Source organism: Mobula hypostoma, chromosome 7, assembly GCF_963921235.1.
Source record: "Mobula hypostoma chromosome 7, sMobHyp1.1, whole genome shotgun sequence".
Classification (NCBI taxonomy): Eukaryota; Metazoa; Chordata; class Chondrichthyes; order Myliobatiformes; family Myliobatidae; genus Mobula; species Mobula hypostoma.
The window spans coordinates 34,890,573-34,904,334 of NC_086103.1; the positions used below are offsets into that span (position 1 = coordinate 34,890,573).

Here is a 13,762-nt window from a genome sequence, read left to right on the forward strand (position 1 = left end):
TTCTTGGTGAGCCTCACACAACGGACCTCATCAAATGCCTAACTAAAATCTATGTGGACAACATCCATAGCTCTACCTTCTTTGATCACATTTTTCACCTCTTCAAGGAACTCAATCAAGTTCCTATGACAAAACTTGCCCTGCAAAAAGCCATGCTGACCATCCCTAATTGGGTCATTGTTTTCCATATGCTCATAAATCTTTTCTTTAAGAAACCTCTGCAGTAACTTCCCGACCACTGACATAAGACTCACGGTCGAAAGCTTCCAGTAATATCCCCATTGTTTTTTAAATAATTGAACAAATTCAGCAAATCTTTAGTCCTCCGGGACCTTACCTATGATTAGAAAAGCTCAACAATCTCATCTCTTGCCTCTCCCCATAGCCTGGGATATATCCTATTAGGTCTCAGGACTTAACCACCTGAATATTTATTGAGAGACCCAACAATTACTCCTCCTTTCTCTCAAAATGCACTTGCAAATTAGTATATTTCGTGCTGATATCCCAATACCCTGTGTCTTTCTCCTTGGTACATAATGATGCCAAGTGCTTATTTAGGATCTTTTCCAAATCCCCCACCTCAAAGCATGTGTTCAGTCCTTTATCCTTGAGCGGTCTTCCCTAGTTATCCTCTTGCTCTTGGTATATAGAATGCCTTGAGACTCCTACTTGCCAAGGGCTAGTCATGACCCCTCTTGGCTTTCATTATTTACCTCATTGAGTTCATTTCTGGCTTCTTTGTAATCCTCAAGGGCTCTACTTGATTTTTCGCATCCTAAACCTTACAAATACTTCATTTTCATTCTTGACTAAATTCACCATCTCTCTCAATTTCCTTTAGTCTGGAAAATACCTGCCCTATGCTCTGTGCAGTTGGTCTTTAAGCACCCTCTACATGTCAGATGTGGACTTGTCCAAAACAGCTGTTTCTGATTAACTCTTTCTAATTCATGCCTAATATTTTCATAATTTGCCCTTCACCAACTTAATACTCTTCCATTCGGTCCATAGTTACCTTAGCATGTAAGGAGTTGATATCACTATTGCCTAACTGTTCTCCCACTGAAGGTCAATCATATGGTCAGGCTCATTATCTAGGCAAAAGATTCTTCTTTTCTGATAAATACAAAGCGATTTCTGTATTTTCTGCAACTCCTCTGTAATATAAAATAATTAGACTTAAATTGCAAAAAGAATGAACTTCATACTGGCCCAGTGAGATTCCACTGACAAAAGCCTTCCAGTAAAGTGGAAATCAGCAAAGGTAAAAACAAAAGAAAAAGGATCTAGTGCTGTCCTTGTGTGTATGACAAGTAAACTCTTTCAGCCGGCTTTGTTGTCTTCCAGCCAAATTTGTCATCTATATCAATGATCTGGATGATAATGTGGTTAACTGGACCAGCAAATTTGCAGAAGACACCAAGATTGGGGGTGTAGTGGACAATGAGGAAGGCTATCATGGCTTACAGAGGGATCTGCATCAGCTGGAAAAATGGGCTGAAAAATAGCAGATGCAATTCAATTCAAACAAGTATGAGGTTTTGCACTTCGGTACAATGAATCAGGATATTGCACGGTGAACAGTAGAGCACTGGAGAGTGTGGAAGAACAAGGAGATCTAGGAATGCAGCTCCATAATTTGTTGTAAGTGGTGTCACAGGTCGAAAGGGTTGTAAAGAAAGCTTTTGGAACATTGACCTTAATAAATCATTGTATTGAGTACAAAAGGTGGGATGTAATGTTGAAATTTAGATGTTGGTGAGGCAAAATTTGGAGTGGTGTTTGCAGTTTTGGTCACCTGTCTCTAAGAAAGATGTAAACAAGGTTGAAAGAGTGCAGAGAAAATTTACAAGGATATTGCTGGGTCTGGGGGGCTTGAGTTATAAGGAAAGATTGAATAGGTTAGGACTGTATTCATTAGAACATAGAAGATTGAGAGGAGATTTGATAGTGATATTCAAAATTATGAGGGGTATAGATAGGGTAAATGCATGCAGGCTTTTGCAGGCTTTTTTCTCACTGAGGTTCGGTGGGATTACAACCAGAGGTCATGGGTTAAGTGTAAAAGGTGAGAAGTTTAAGAGAAACACGAGGGGAAACTTCTTCACTCAGCAGATCGATAAGAGTGTGGAATGAGCTGCCAGGGCAAGTAGTGCATGTGAGCTCGATTGCAACTTTTAAGAGAAGTTTAGATAGGTTCTTGGATTGAAGGGATATGGAGGGCTACGGTCCCAGTGCAGGTCGACGGGAGTAGGCAGATTAAATGGTTTCAGCATGGACTAGATAGATAAAGTGCTTGTTTATGTGCAGAACTACAGCATGACTCTTTGATTATATGACTCTGTATAACTGAATAGTGAAGCAGTTTAATAGGCTGAAGGACCTCATCTTTTAATGATGTCGGACAGCGGCTAAATTTCCTGTGAGTATCTAAGGTCTGAGCCTTTGATTCAGTGATACAAATTAAAATCCCAGTGTAGTACTGAAGAATTTAAATTCAGATAATTAAAATTGAATTGCTAGTAATGCCTAATATGAAACGACTGAATTATTGCACTGTCAAGTGATTTATGTGCTTTGGGGAAAGAAATATATCCTTAGTGTGCTTTTAGTATGATTTCAAGTATATCAGTCTGACTGATTTTTAACTGCTTCCTCAATTTGGAGCCTTGAAGGATATGCAACAAATACTGGCATTGCAAACAGCATCCAAAACTTGCATGTGAATAAATAGAGGTAGGTTACTAATATAATGACCTATACTAAACTCGAAAGCAGAAGTCTGGAGCAAAGCTGGAGGAATATAGCGGAAGCAACAGTTGATAGCAGATAACAATCCTAAAGGAAACCACTGTACTGGGTAGATTTTGTGCTACGTTTCATTACATTTAATAAGTAGTTCTATGAAGAGAATGATATCCGGTGATGAAAAGGTAACTCGATTCAAAGAAGCCAAAAAATTTCAAATTGTTTTTTCTCCAAATATCTTACAGAAAAAAATCCAGGAAATATGTTTTGTTAAAACTTAGTAAGATCAAATCCTGTCCCTTGCAGATCATCTGAGCATTTTAAGGAGGACTCCCATTCTTCTCACTTTCAATCTCACAGAAGAATCTGCCAATCCATGATCCAATTTGTGATGAAATCTTCAGTTGTTTCTCTGCCGCTGAAGATTTGTCGTCAAAGAGTGTTAAGCAGCTTCTTCTAGAAGGATCACCCTACTTTTTTTCATCTTTTCATTTTTGCCTAAATTAGAGTGAACAAGTCTTGTACTTTTGAACCTATATTTGAATTTAAAAAAATCCGTCATAAGGAGTGGACTTGAACATAAATATTTCAATGTTATACTAGCCAGATGTAGTCAATTATTTCAAATCAACTTAGTAGTAAATCATTAAATTCCAGTGCCAGTTTTTATCAGCATGGGATATGCAAATTAATCAATGCATTATTAAACCGCACATTGCTGGCAGGTGGGTTACCTACATATATAAAGAGTTCAAACAAGTTACTCATACATTTCTGGAGAGAATTATATGCAAGGAAAATATTTAAGCAAGCAAATAAACAGACAATCTGGTACTGTTTTATGTATAGCGCAGTTATAACATTAAAACTGACGTTTAAAATTAAAGCTTAATTTTTACTGATAACATTCAATCCTATGACATTCAAATTTTCATTATTTTACATTTCTTTAGCCAAGTAGAGTTAAAGGATCATAAAAAGTCATTCCACCAAATGAGTTCAAGCTGGTTTTTCTAACACAATCCAGTGAGACCCATTTGCCTGCTCTTTCCTGTAGCTCTGCAAACTCAGTACTTGAGAAAGCTCTGATTGAATTTGTTTCCAACACTCTTACAGGCTCTCCCTCCCCTGATTCAACACTTCAATATGCCTTTTTTCTGATCTTACATGGTATTTACGGCTGTTGTCATTTCCAATACACATGTTATGTTTGTAATGTTGGCCCTGTTTCATCTTTTACAGATTCAGTTATTCCATGTATTGCTGTCTCAGTCTTGGAACATCTTTGTACTAGTTGCTAGGTATTTATTACAAATGTTTTGCTTTAGCAAAATAGTCATTTGGATACTTCAACCCTTCCTTTGTTTATTGTACTTAATCACCATTTTTTAAAATTGATTTAACGTACTGGTTATGTGATGTCCTCATGTTTCTATCTTTTTCAAATATAACAGCATAATCTAAAATTAATCCAAACCTTCACAGTAGCTACTTTTTCATATCATTGTGTTTTAACATATCCTTTGCAGTTGGATGTTCTTTTTGTCTTAACTGATCATCACACTTTGGTTCTCACCTTATGAGATAAATAAATGTAGTAAATCACATCACTGCCAAATTCCCTGAGGCTCTATCCCAGTAACCATGATCTTCAACTGCTCCACGAATGACCTATTATTACTTGATTATAACTCAGAATAGTTACTAATGATTGCACAGTTTCCAACACATTCACTAATAAAACAACAGATGTCTGCTATAGCAAGGATAAGGCAACAATTAATTTTGGGATGGTATGTGGCAAGTAAATTTTATACCATGCAATGGCCATCTCCAACAAGATAGGCAAATAAACACCTGTTCTTGACAATCACTGGCACTTCTGAAAACTCCCTCAATATTTTCATAAAGATTATACTGTAGGTACAAGAGATCTGGAGCGTTGCGCCATGTGGTGAAAGCCCATCTTCTGATATATAAGCCTTTCTGCCACCTGCATCAGAAGTATAACTCTGCACTCAGTGGCCTGTTTATAAGGTACCTTCTTTACCAAATAAAGTGGCCATTGAGTGCATGTTTGTGGTCTTCTGCTACTGTAGCTCCTTCAAGGTTCAACATATTGTGCATTCAGAGATGGTCTTCTGAACAACACTGTTGCAAAGTGTGGTTATTTGAGTTACCGTCGCCTTCCTGTCAGCTTGAAACAGTTAGGTCATTGTCCCCTGACCTCTGCCATCAACAAGGCATTTTCACCCACAGAACTGCTGTTCAATTGATGCTCACTATTTTTCACACTGTTATCTGTAAACTCTCGAGACTGTCGTGTGCGAAAATCCCAGGAGAGCAGCAGCTTCTGAGATACTCAAACCACCCGGTCTGCCACCAACAGTCATTCCACAGTGAAAGTCAGTTAGGTCACATTTCTTCCCCATTCTGATGTTTGCCCTGAACAATAACTGAACCTCTTGACTATTTCTGCATGCTTTTATGCATTGAATTACTGCCACATGATTGGCTGATTAGATGTTTGCATTAATGAGCAAGTGTACATAATAATGTGGCTACTGAGTGCATATTCTATTCTTGCTCAAATGATAGAACCACTCCAACGTTTGGAATGCTTAGCAGCTTTCATGAAGCTGGCCTACATGATAGAGACCCTATCCACTGCTCCATTCATTCTCCTCCTCCATCACCACCACACTGCGTCTATAGTGTACAAGACCTATGTTCTGTGCTCTCTTTATTCACATAGGCTACTGTGCAAATTCTGTGATTACTAAGATAGAAAATGACATCTGATTCAAGCTACTTATACTACCTACAAGTTATTCTCCAAGATACTAACAACCATTATGTGAAAATTGTATTCTATTACTTTGAGGTCACTTCTGTATAGTCTGGATCTCCATGCTTGTAGAATCACTTCAGCTTGACCAGAAGGAATTAGACTCCACTACTCATCTACATACCAGGGACAATCTATAGTGGCCAAGGAACGTACCGTGCACATTTAAGTGTTGGGAGGAAACCAATGAGGCCATTGGGAGAATGTGAAAACACCACACAGACAGAGCGAGATATAATGATCAAATACAGATCCTTTGCAGGAAAGCATCAGCTCTGTTTGCTGTGATGTTGCATCACCCCTGAACTCTACAGGTGCTTAAGCCCAGAAATGGAAAATGCTCAAAGCACTATATTTCCATGACTATTTAAAAACAAGAAGTCTGTTCTTTAATCTCCTCTATAAACAAAACTGAGGTACTTTCTACATTCATTCTCCTGCCATTTAGGGCAGAATACTTTGTATTAAATGAATAAATCAGAAGGATACTTACCAATAGATTTTTTGCATTTGGTCAATGTTATCTGGGAGAGGAACGTTAAATGTTTCTGGCAGAAACAGAACTGCAATTGCTGCGAACATTGTTAACACCCCGATCACAATCAATGACAGATTCTCTTGATAAGCGTCTGGAAGTATAAAGTGCACACTCACTTCAAAATGAACCTTAACGGATGAATATAACAAGCATAGGGACTTCATGTAACTGAGGCCAAAATACACTCAAATCTATTTCCACTACATTAATATTCAAGTCATTTCCAACTTGGTTTATTTCCACTGTTCCTTGATTTGGTTGTATAATTTAAAATTTATAACTTTCAATTTAGGAAAGATTACCAAGAGAAGCTTAGATATCATAAATAGGCTTATACCATTTGGTGCCGGAAAGTCACAGATATCACTGTGGGCCTGATAAAAATCAAATAATTGGTCAGCCAGATAATTAGAGGGACAATGTGTAAATGGCGAGCCATATTGAAATAAACTTGATTTTGTTATACATCAGTTTCAGCAACAAATGCTGAAGGTTTGTTTACACTTTGCACTAGCAATTAAGATGAAATTATCATTAGTCAATCTCAAATTAATAGAAGAGCTACATGTTAAAAGTGATTCTCCAATCAACTCCAAATAAAGCCAAAGGGCCTAGATTGGCACAGCACCCCAGCACCTAAGTGGGAGTTTTGTGACAATGACCATTTTTGGGCAATAATACTTTTGATTGTGGTCAATTGCTTTCAAATTCAGTGTCAGCGAAGGCCTAAAGCACAAGACCTGCTCCTCACACAGCTGCAAGGATACAAATAAAATGATGGAAACTAATTATACCTAGGCCTGAGGCACAGGATATCTTGGGATAGAGATATGGGGATAGGATATGACATTGTAATTGGGAAGTAGTAAGCTATCGTTGATCACTGAGGATTGGAGGTTGGGATGTATGTGATTGGTGGTAATGGATTCCAATCAAATAACTGGTGTGTAGTTAAGCTGGGTGAAGATCATATGCTATGAGAACTGTAGAATTTGTATAGAACATGTCGGAGGGCTGAAAGAGTATAATGGACTGACTTGTGTATCTGCACCAACCTGTGACATACTTAGTCAATTCCTCAGTCCACTCAGATGTACCAAAATCCTATTTCCTTACACATGGATGCCATTGGCTACTCACATTTAAATGAAAAATAACTGGAAATGGCATCTCTATGTGCTTAAGTCCTGTGTGCATTACACAACAGTTACACAGGAACTCAGAGTTAAAGTTATTGACTTAGAGAATCACTCTGAACAGTCCCCAATTTTTATTAACAATATTTAATAGTAATTGGATCAAGCAATTCACAAATAATTAATGCTTTCTGATGTGAGGGAGGGAGGGAGGGGGAGAGAGAGAATGAGAGAGAGAGAGAGAGAATGAGAGAGAGAGAGAGAGAGAGAGAGAGAGAGAGAGAGAAAAAGAGAGAGAGAGAGAGAGAGAAGGGCAGAGGAAGATTAATGCTTGGACTGTCACTTTAAGGCACTGGAAGTAACTTTGGATTTCTACTGAGTTTGGAGTTGGAGACAGCACCGAGCAGCTCGAAAGTTGCTATGGTGACCGAAGGCAGGTTGTTGATATTACTTCAAGGACAGTTCGCCTGCTTGTGCATTTCTTCACAGACAAAGGAAGGAGGGATTATTTGAATGACCGGTGATGCTCAGTATGGGAAGATAAAATAGGAGCTCAGATGATACAGACTTCAAACACATGATCTGGACACTGACTGAGCTTTATTGTGCCCGCAGAAAAAGTGGTTTTGGAGGATCCATCAGGTGGATCGATCCAATCGCTCTTGCAGTGGAAAGAGGAAAAGGGTTGACTGGTGGGGAGTTGTCTATGTGTCTCCCCTTGCCTGGGGGATAACTCCACCACAGAAAACTGGTCCCCTTTGTTAAAGTCACAGTTGGTGACCTTGAAAGGATTTCAAAGGATGATGAGAAGATCGACAGCGTCAGCTCACCTGAAGACTCAAATCTGTCCCCCTCTCTCTCTCTCCATCACTACTCAACTCAATACCACGAACTGAACTGAACTGAACTTTACTCATCATCGTAAGACTGTATCTTTTCACCCCTAGACTTAAAGAAGCTTGGTTTTTTCATACATATACTTCCACACTTATTGATATATATATATATAATTATTGCTAACCTGTTTGATTTATCTACATTTATATTACTGTATTGCGTAGTTACTAATAAATATTATTAACATAGCAATACTGGACTTCAAAGTGTTTTCCATCTCTGCTGGTTCTTTATTTCCGTCACGGGGTTCGTGACACTGAGCAGTGAAGTTAGGTCAGATCAGCTCACTTCCTGGCCCTGTCCTTCATCCCTTTGGTGCTCACTAATCATGGAAAGGCTCAAGCCTACCAAGGTGTTTTGAATGCTCCCTGTCCACTTTGGAGCAGACAGGCAGCCTGCCTAGACCTATAAACTACCCTGCCACAGAATAGCCACTCTCTTCCTCAGACCAAAGATCAAAAATGTGGAACTGAAATAAATCAGTAATTTAACAAGTTTAAGCGGGACTGACACATTTCATACACAGAGACTGAAGGGAGAACACCAGCCATGCACTCATGTGTGGACCCCTCTAACGCAAATATTTTTACTCCCTCACATTTCGGGATGGATGTAAATTTAAATAAATTCAAATAACTTCAAATTTAAATTCAAAGGAGGTAAAGGTTACCATTGCTCTAGGGTTCATTATTAGACTTATTCAGTCCACAGAATTTCAAGTACAATGAAGTCTTTAATTCTGCTTAAATAACTCTCTCCAAAGAAGAGGGTTTTGCAAAATTCTGAAGGTGCCATTATTTATATATTAGGATAGTGTCAAAAGTCTATACAGTCTTGATTAATCAGTGGTGATTAATTGTTATCTTACCAAGGTAAATAATGTAAAGTGAAAGGATACTTCCGATCCTGGATGCCATTGAACTCACTCCGATACCGGTACTTCTCAATGAGGTTGGATACAGTTCTGCGGTGTAGACATAAACCATGCAAAAAGCACATGTATTTCCCAAATTTCCAATTACCACCAGCACTGTAGCAAGTGATAAAAAATCTGGAACAAACAGAAATAGCTGTGTACCGGATATAAGATGCTCGGGTTTGCAAGTGACTGGTTGTATAGATCTATCCGCATGTTGAAATCATAGGTTAATTTTCCCCATACACGTTCCAATGTTAGCAAACATTGACAAGCTCTAGTGTCTTTCCTCTGTTATTAAAATTATTGGAAAGAATAAAAAGCTCCAGATATGTATTTCTGAGATCCTGTGCTGAAGATACACATGATAAAATGTATTTCCAAAATTACTGTTAAACACTTTGGTCCAACATAAATGAGATGCAGTAAATAAAAACAGCTCATTTCTTCAACAACAATAATAATTACAAAAACAAAGCAGCTCTAAGTTGAGAAGAGAGGCAGATGGAAAAATAGAAAATGCGCTGTTGGGAGAAATGTTGTGCACTTTGGAGATAGTAATTTCTATTTTATAGGTTTCAAGGTAACAATCAAAAAGGGAATATTTGGCATGGAAATTAAGATCAAAATTGGAGGAAGGTCATTTAATATTGTAAGTCAAAATCTGGCACAGGTTAAGTTGGAGCAGTTGTTTGCAAATAGGTTTTTTACCGGCAAGTGGGAGTCATTCAAAGGTAAATTAATGAGGGTTCAGGACAATCATGTTCCCAAAAGGGTGACAGATATGGACAGCAGGTCCATGGAACCCTGACTATCAAGGGATATTGTGGGCTAGATAAAGATATTGGCAATGGCTAGTTCCTTCAGGAGTGCAGCCAGTTTTGGGGTAGGGGAGATTAAAATAGAAATTACGAGAACAAAGAGCAGGCATAAAGTATCACTGACTGACAAGCATTTTGTAAGTATATTGAGGAGATCTGAGTTACAAATCGGGGAAAAGTGCCTCCATGAGTGGTGGAGGTAAGTACTCTCATGCTTTATGACTCTATAACATCAAAGAAGCATTCAGATGAATTGATAGTAAAGACTGCTTCTGGCACATTGGCCTTCATAAATTCAAGTAATGAGTACATGAGTTGGCATGTTGTGTTGAAGATGTATAAGACATTGGTGAGGACGAATTTGAAGTATTGTGTGCAATTCTGATCACCTGTACCTAAGGAATGATATCAATAAGATTGTAAGAGTACAGTGAAAAGTTACAAGAATGTTGCCAGACTTGAGGACCAGAGTAATAGGGAAAAATTAAATAGGTTAGAACTTTTGCCCTTGAGCATAGGAGAATGAGGGGATATTTTACAGAGGTATACAAAATTATGAAGCATATAGAGGGGTAAATATAAACAGGCATTTTCACTGCAGTTGGGTGAAACTAGAACTAGAGGTCGTATTTTAAGGGTAAAAGGTGAAATATTTAAGGGGAACCTGAGGAGGCACTTCTTCACTCAGACACTGATGAGGGAGTGGAACGAGCTGCCAGTGGAAGTAGCTGTCACATTATCAATATGTGGATGATCAAAAATCGATACGAGTTATAGCTGTGCTATTCGGATATAATTTTGCAGATCTTCCTGCATGATTTGCCAGAAGTGCAGGGCATGGATATCCAGCTCAGAATAATAATAGAATATTAATCAGAATCATATGACTTAAGTTTCCAGTTTAAGCAGATCTCATGTCAGAGTGTGCTAATTTTCAATTGCTCATCCAAGATGCTCATTGAAATATAGACAGGACAGCAAACTTCATTTGGACTCTCAGGCACATCTGCATGAGTCACAATTTAGTCCAACATGTCAAAATCAAACCACTGTTAAAATCAGTGCAGTTACATGCTGGAAAGAATGTGAAGAATTTCTGAGTTGTTGGCATATTGTGCCAGCAGACCAAAACTTCTCAGAATTACAGTTCCTGTATATTTCAACCGATCATGCGATACTGCTTTATAATGCTTGTTAGCAAATGTCACAATAGGATCAATATAGAAGCAGTGTAAAGATTTACGTGATGGGATGAGCTGACTGAGGAGCAGGATACTTCCACTGAGAAAAAGAACACTTGAAATGCTGAACCTGCGTGGAAACTTCTGGAAGAGAAGCCATGTTGCTATGTTAGCTGGAATCTCTGAGGCAGCAAAGAGGAAACAATTCAAATAGTCATCACCATGGAGATTGGATATGTTCAATGATAGACCATAGTATCCCATTGTTATAATCATCCTGCAAAAACAAATTTAAATACTTCTTGTAAAGCATATTCTTATGTTTTCCCATCTTAACTTCTTAGAATTTCTTTCACTTGATTTCATGTTTTCCAGAGAAGGTGCTGATGTGTGGCTTTGGCAGAATTATTTCTGTCACATTCACTAACATCAATGAATGTTTCTGAACTGAACAATATTACTCAAATCATGGTCATGGTCATACTTTATTGATCCCGGGGGAAATTGGTTTTCGTTACAGTTGCATCATAAATAATAAATAGTAATAAAACCATAAATAGTTAAATAGTAATATGTAAATTACGCCAGGAAATAAGTCCAGGACCAGCCTATTGGCTCAGGGTGTCTGACCCTCCGAGGGAGGAGTTGTAAAGTTTGATGGCCACAGGCAGGAATTACTTCCTATGACGCTTTGTGTTGCATCTCGGTGGAATGAGTCTCTGGCTGAATGTACTCTTGTGCCCAACCAGTACATTATGTAGTGGATGGGAGACATTGTCCAAGATGGCATGCAACTTGGACAGCATCCTCTTTTCAGACACCACCATCAGAGAGCCCAGTTCCATCCCCACAACATCACTGGCCTTACGAATGAGTTTGTTGATTCTGTTGGTGTCTGCTACTCTCAGCCTGCTGCCCCAGCACACAACAGCAAACATGATAGCACTGGCCACCACAGACTCGTAGAACATCCTCAGCATCGTCCAGCAGATGTTAAAGGACCTCAGTCTCCTCAGGAAATAGAGACGGCTCTGACCCTTCTTGTAGACAGCCTCAGTGTTCTTTGACCAGTCCAGTTTATTGTCAATTCGTATCCCCAGGTATTTGTAATCCTCCACCATGCCCACACTGACCCCTTGGATGGAAACAGGGGTCACCGGTACCTTAGCTCTCCTCAGGTCTACCACCAGCTCCTTAGTCTTTTTCACATTAAGCTACAGATAATTCTGCTCACACCATGTGACAAATTTATCAGGTTTTAAACTTCTCTGTTTTCCTGCCGAAGAATTACCAACTATTATCTACCCCACAAAAAATAGTCTTTTATTTATGGCCAACTGAATCCATACTATTTCTAACTGAAGGGGACTTTGCACTCTTTGTTTGCTCCCCCTTACTTCTCCTGGTGGTCAGCATTTTTTTTTGGCATGTGCGTGCGTGTCTGCGTGCGTGCGTGTGTGTCTGCGTGCGTGCGTGTGTGTGTGTCTGCGTGCGTGTGTGTGTGTCTGCGTGCGTGCGTGTGTGTCTGCGTGCGTGTGTGTGTCTGCGTGCGTGTGTGTGTGTCTGCGTGCGTGTGTGTGTGTCTGCGTGCGTGCGTGCGTGTCTGCGTGCGTGCGTGTGTGTCTGCGTGCGTGCGTGTGTGTGTGTCTGCGTGCGTGTGTGTGTGTCTGCGTGCGTGCGTGCGTGTGTGTCTGCGTGCGTGCGTGTGTGTCTGCGTGCGTGCGTGTGTGTGTGCGATGTTGGCGGGATGATGTCTTTTTCATGCCTTTACAAGGCGCGGAGCAAGAGAGAGACCGTGTGGCGCACCTCTCCTCACACAGACATACCACAGTATGTAGTGACTAAGCAGTTTCAGAACATATTCCTCACCAAGTCCTTAAAACCAGATTTTTTTGAGTATTTCTGTATATTTTGCTTTCTTCTAATACTTACCAGATCAGAATATTAATGATTGTGATAGTTCGGGTATTACAGGTTTTTAACAACTGGGTAACTGGAACAGATTTTACTTTATTGTTCTTTATGTGTTCGAACTGAAAGAAAAGCAGAGAATCAAAATTACATTAGCTTAACAGAAAAATGACTGCATTACTTTCCACATCTCTTGAATGATATGAATGATCCAGAAGACTTATTATTCAAAACTTGCTCTGTGACTTTCTATCCGGGTAGCCAGAAATGTTGTATGTGCATTTCAAATGTTTTCACCACCTTCCAAAAATAAAAATCATTCCTCTTCCCACACCGCCAGCAATTCCTACCAAGAAAAAATGAATTTGCACACAATGATTTCTCTAGCACTATAAAATGAGCTGAATATCCTCCACATTTAAATTCAAATTTGGTTCTGGACAAATACAAAATCTGAACTTTGATTAATGATGTAAACTCTGTAAATGGTGCATTTAAGCTTCATTATAATTTTTGTAGAAGTTTTAATAAGATTACTGTTTCAATAGAGGGCTCCACTGTCAACTATTACAAATACTTATTGCGAATAAGTATACAACTTCAGATACTATTGAGTGGGATGTCCTACTGGGGGGAGCCACAGTGACCAGGTGGTCTCAGGCACTGAGTCTGGTATTGTGGCTAAGAAGAGCAGAGGGGTGAAGAGGACTGCAATGTTGATAGCAGATTCCATAGTCAGAGGAACCGAGATGAGTTTCTGTGG

At 39.2% G+C, this 13,762-nt stretch overlaps 1 protein-coding gene across 3 annotated transcripts in view; it reads right to left on the bottom strand.

The window, feature by feature from the left end:
• Positions 1–2,588: 2,588 nt before the first annotated feature.
• The window catches only part of LOC134348884 (organic cation/carnitine transporter 2-like), a 47,367-nt gene continuing 36,193 nt past the window's right edge, over positions 2,589–13,762 (bottom strand). The window contains exons 6-10 of one of the 3 annotated variants that reach the window (XM_063052674.1): positions 13,021–13,121; positions 11,151–11,365; positions 9,039–9,134; positions 6,093–6,228; positions 2,589–3,284 (exon numbers count right to left, since the gene is read on the bottom strand). In XM_063052674.1, coding sequence (XP_062908744.1) covers positions 3,194–3,284; positions 6,093–6,228; positions 9,039–9,134; positions 11,151–11,365; positions 13,021–13,121 — 639 coding nt within the window. In that variant the 3' untranslated portion in view covers positions 2,589–3,193. Of the gene's footprint in view, positions 3,285–6,092; positions 6,229–9,038; positions 9,222–11,150; positions 11,366–13,020; positions 13,122–13,762 lie in introns of all 3 variants that reach the window. The other 2 variants (XM_063052675.1, XM_063052673.1) reach the window with 2 other exon arrangements.